The sequence below is a fragment of the Aotus nancymaae genome, unplaced genomic scaffold (assembly GCF_030222135.1).
Source record: "Aotus nancymaae isolate 86718 unplaced genomic scaffold, 86718_ANA_hifiasm-v0.15.2.pri h1tg000039l, whole genome shotgun sequence".
Taxonomy (NCBI): domain Eukaryota; kingdom Metazoa; phylum Chordata; class Mammalia; order Primates; family Aotidae; genus Aotus; species Aotus nancymaae.
In genome coordinates this window covers 2,823,417-2,827,993 of record NW_026988453.1, presented here as the reverse complement: position 1 = coordinate 2,827,993, position 4,577 = coordinate 2,823,417, and the positions used below count along the sequence as shown (strand labels likewise).

Below are 4,577 nucleotides of genomic sequence, written 5' to 3'. Positions count from 1 at the left end.
CTCATCTAATCAGCCATTTTACCTTAAAAATGTGTTCTCTTCGGCCGAGGGGACAGAGACTTCACTCGGGAGCCAGAACCTGTTTTCAGCATGGGTATTTTAAGAGAAGAGACAGAGGCTCTCACTGCAGTAGTCCCTGTCCTGGTAAATTAGCCGATGCATGGCCCAGAAGCGGCTCCGTGGCGACCAATGGGAGCCGAAGCCTACGAGGATGCTGGACTGTAGTTCTGGCACAGGTCGGCGCATGAGGTCTGAGAGAACTCGCCCGCTGGCTCTGGTCCACCTTCTCAATGCCTGTCTGCCAGGAGATGACTATCTCTTGAGAAAGGAAGGAGTTCTGTGCCCCTGAGAAACTACTGTCTGGTCCTGGCTGCATGGAGAAAAGATGGGCTTTTACAGTTAAGGTTGGAAGAAGTCACCACAGGCAGCAGAATCCATCTTGAGATGAAATAACACATACCTGGACCTCTGGCAGAATTTCAAGGCACATACTAGGCTGACTTTGGGGCCATGATGTTGCCTTATCCTTCAGCACTGGGAGATGAAGACTGGGAGGAGATTTTCCTTTCAAAGAATGGGGAAAATATAGAGACCATGAAGAAACTGGCTCAAAATCATAAAGCAAAAGGCTTGCCTTCTAATGATACTCACTGGCCCCAGGAAAAGGAGGGAAAGGCCCAAATTGTGGTACCAGTTACATTCAGGGATGTGACTGTGATCTTCACGGAAGCAGAATGGAAGAGACTGAGTCCAGAGCAGAGGAATCTATACAAAGAAGTGAGAATTACAGGAATCTTCTCTCATTGGGCATGGCAGCAAAACATTCTCTGTCCTAAGACAAGGGAGAAGAGCCCAGCAGCCCTACTTAGGACGGTGGGCAAGAGCAGCAAGATGCTGCCGCATATTGACTACAGGATGAGGTGCATCCTGCAGGACGGCCGGATCTTCATTGGCACCTTCAAGGCTTTTGACAAGCACATGAATTTGATCCTCTGTGACTGTGATGAGTTCAGGAAGATCAAGCCAAAGAACTCCAAACAAGCTGAAAGGGAAGAGAAGCAAGTCCTTGGTCTGGTGCTGCTGCGAGGGGAGAACCTGGTCTCAATGGCAGTAGAGGGACCTCCTCCCAAAGATACTGATGTTGCTCGAGTACCACTTGCTGGAGCTGCCGGGGGTCCAGGGATTGGCAGGGCTGCTGGCAGAGGAATCCCAGCTGGGGTTCCCATGCCCCAGGCTCCTGCAGGACTTGCTGGGCCAGTGCATGGGGTTGGCGGGCCATCTCAACAGGTGATGACCCCACAAGGAAGGGGCACTGTTGCAGCTGCTGCAGCCCCAACCCAGTACCCACCTGGCCGTGGGGGTCCTCCCCCTCCTATGGGCCGAGGAGCACCCCCTCCAGGCACGATGGGCCCACCTCCTGGTATGAGGCCCCCTATGGGTCCCCCAGTGGGGATCCCTCCTGGAAGAGGGACTCCAATGGGCATGCCCCCTCCGGGAAGGCGGCCTCCTCCCGCTGGGATGTGAGGCCTTCTTGACCCTTGGCCACAGAGTATGGAAGTAGCTCTGCAGAGGTGTGGGCTCGATTCCTCAGGGCTGCGTTACCACAGACCTGTTTGTTTGTTATGCTGCTGTTCGCGGAGTCTCACTGGGTTGTCTGGTTTCCCTTACAGGGCCCCCTCCCCCGGGAATGCGCCCACCAAGGCCCTAGACTCATCTTGACCCTCCTCAGCTCCCTGCCTGTTTCCCTTAGGCTGTACATAGTCCTTTTATTTCCTTGTGGCCTCTGAAACTGGTTTATAATAAACTCTGAAGAGAACATTAAAAAAAAATGTGTTCTCTTCAACAAGAGTCTTCTGACTTGATTTCACGAGGATTATAATGAGGATACTACTGCTACTGATAATAGTGTAACTTTTTTTAGATTATACTTTAAGTTCCGGGATACACTGTAGAACGTGCAGGTTTGTTACATATGTATACATGTGCCATGGTGGTTTGCTGTACCCATTAACCTGTCATCTACATTAGGTATTTCTCCTAATGCTATTCCTCTCTTAGACCCTCACCTCCTGACAGGCCCCAGTGTGTGATGTTCCCCTCTCTGTGTCCATGTGTTCTCACTGTTCAACTCCTGTTTATGAGTGAGAACATGTGGTGTTTGGTTTTCTGTTCCTGTGTTAGTTTGCTGAAAATAAGGGTTTCCAGCTTCATCCATGTCCCTGCAAAGGACATGAACTCATCCTTGTTTATGGCAGTATAGTATTCCATGGTATATATGTGCCACATTTTCTTTATCCAGTCTATCATTGATGGGCATTTGGGTTGGTTCCAAGTCTTTGCTATTGCAAATAGTGCTGCAATAAACACATGTAACTAACATTTTTATTGGGAACATGCAGTGTGCTTGGTGCTGCACAATGCAGTTTTTACTGACAACTTTGTACACTTATAAGATTAAGTGTTAAGTTGTTAACAATCTTATTGGTTTACTGCATTTTCTAACATTACCTACACTGGTATTTGAGACTTGGAGAATTACTTTTTAAAAACCACATAAAGTTTTCTGGGTGAGAGAAAGATTTAAACTGTTGCAAAAAGCCCTTTGCATGTGAAATTGTGTCTTAAGTAAAAACAAAACAAAATAAAAATTAAAGCATTTCCATAAAATAAATGTAATTTGTTTGCAAGCTCTGTAGTAAATTATATGTTTAACAGCAATTTTACTTTGCATATTCAATACGTGATAAATATGTTCTCCAAAAGATGTGCTATCTGTTTTTGAAATTATACTTAACATTTTTTATTCTTAAAAAGATAAAGCATCAAGTTTTACCATTAATACACATTTTTTCTGGTTTTAAAATGTATTATCAAATGCAAAAACAGAGAAAATAAATATATTTGATGTGTTTTGTAATCTTAAATAATATTTTATGTAGTATAAAGAACATAGTGAAAGGAGCACTGGACTTTTTGGTCTTGTTGGCTCTGTCACTAATTAATTTGCTATCAAAGAGTCTCCTCATCTTATATGAACCTTAGTTTTCTTCTCTATAAAATCTAGGCGAGTGGACTAAGGTGTTGCTCCTCAAAGTGTGTTCCCTAGACCAGCAGTATTAGTATCAGCTGGGAGCTTGTTAGAAATGCAGATTCTTTGATCTCACTCTGGGCTTACTGAATTAGAATCTGCATTTAAGTAGAATCCTCAGGTGATTCATATAGTGATTAGAGTTTGAGAAAGACTCAGCTGTGGTAGCTTGCATATCATCACATCTGAAGATGTATAGATCAGGAATGTAGCATTTCACATAGAAATACATATTTTAAAATGCTACAAAGTATTCTAAAAGATATAAATTTGGTACTGTATAGGCTTAGGTTAATCTAAGACTACCAGTTAGTCCCTGTGTGATCCTGGGTAAGTTATTTTTTTATGTTTTTGTATATGAATCATTGATAGGTTAATAACTATCTCATAGGAGTGATGTATTTTAAATGAAATAAATATTTTGTAATATCACTGGAGTTCAGTACAAGTTGGTTTCTCCTTTCATGTTCTTCCTTCCACACCTCCTCATCCCCATCCTCAGTTTGTGTTAAGCCACCAAGAGATTGAGATGAATAAATCAAATATTATTGAAAAGTACATTAATAATATGTGTACACTTGCAATTACAATTGAGCTGTTCACTAACCTGAGCTGAGCCAGTTAATTTCCTATTCTAAAGTAATTAATTTCATTCTTGAAAGTAGTTGCTCCAAACCTTTCTTGCTTTCCTCAATTACAAAATGTCACTTCTTCCTGCCTTTGGGCATCTGCTAGGCCAACTCAGTGATCTACAGGAGAAGGGAGGCAGAGAGACATCAAGACCTGAAAGTATAATTACCTACATTGGCAGGAAAACATGAAAGAGCAGCCCCAAACACGTGTACACCATTCCTTCAGGCTCAGGCAAATAACCAGGGTGAAGAGTAGGGCTGGAGACAAAGGAAGATTCTAGCACAGAGCGAAGAACTGGGAATCCATGGCCTTACCACAGAGCATGGCCCATGTCTCTTTGTTTCATTGATAGATACTCAATGCCTGGAATTAATATGTGCTCAATAGATACTTTTTGATGTGTGAATCAAGGTGAAGCTGAAGAGCAAATCAGCTGACTTGAATAGCAGGAAGTAAGGGAGGTTTATTCTTGGGTAATAAGACCTCAGGAGATAGAGAAGGCAGTGGAAAAATAAGATAGTACCTAGAGCTGGGAAGGGTGCAAGGTTCCAGGCAAAAACCAAAGATGAAAGCAGAAAAGATGGAATCCCTGGATTCAGGCTCAGGAATGACAAAGAAACGAGTTATCAAAATCTGGCTTTGCATCAGTACAAGACCCATGGCAAAAACCATTTGGATGCTTTAAAGGGGACCAGGAGGCTAGAGGAAAGACATCTAGACTAAAAGGAAATTTCCAGGTGTTTTACATGGTATCTGGGATTTAATTTAGTTAGGTGTGGTAAGACAGGCAGACACAAAAGTGATTGTCATGAAGGAATAAGTCAGTCATACTCACAGTTCCTTAGAGGTGGGAAGT

General features: G+C 43.2%; 1 protein-coding gene and 1 pseudogene across 1 annotated transcript; both read left to right on the top strand.

The window, feature by feature from the left end:
• Nucleotides 1-444: 444 nt before the first annotated feature.
• Nucleotides 445-3,704, top strand: LOC110569563 (zinc finger protein 343-like; annotated as a pseudogene).
• On the top strand, nt 882-1,524 carry LOC105722019 (small nuclear ribonucleoprotein-associated protein B-like). Its single transcript, XM_064360185.1, has one exon. It carries the CDS (start codon nt 892-894, stop codon nt 1,522-1,524), a length of 633 nt encoding a protein of 210 aa, XP_064216255.1. The 5' UTR covers nt 882-891.
• Nucleotides 3,705-4,577: the final 873 nt, after the last annotated feature.

Bases quoted from the DNA above. Each gene is read 5' to 3' on its own strand.
- LOC105722019 (XM_064360185.1), top strand. From the start codon at position 892: ATGCTGCCGCATATTGACTACAGGATGAGGTGCATCCTGCAGGACGGC.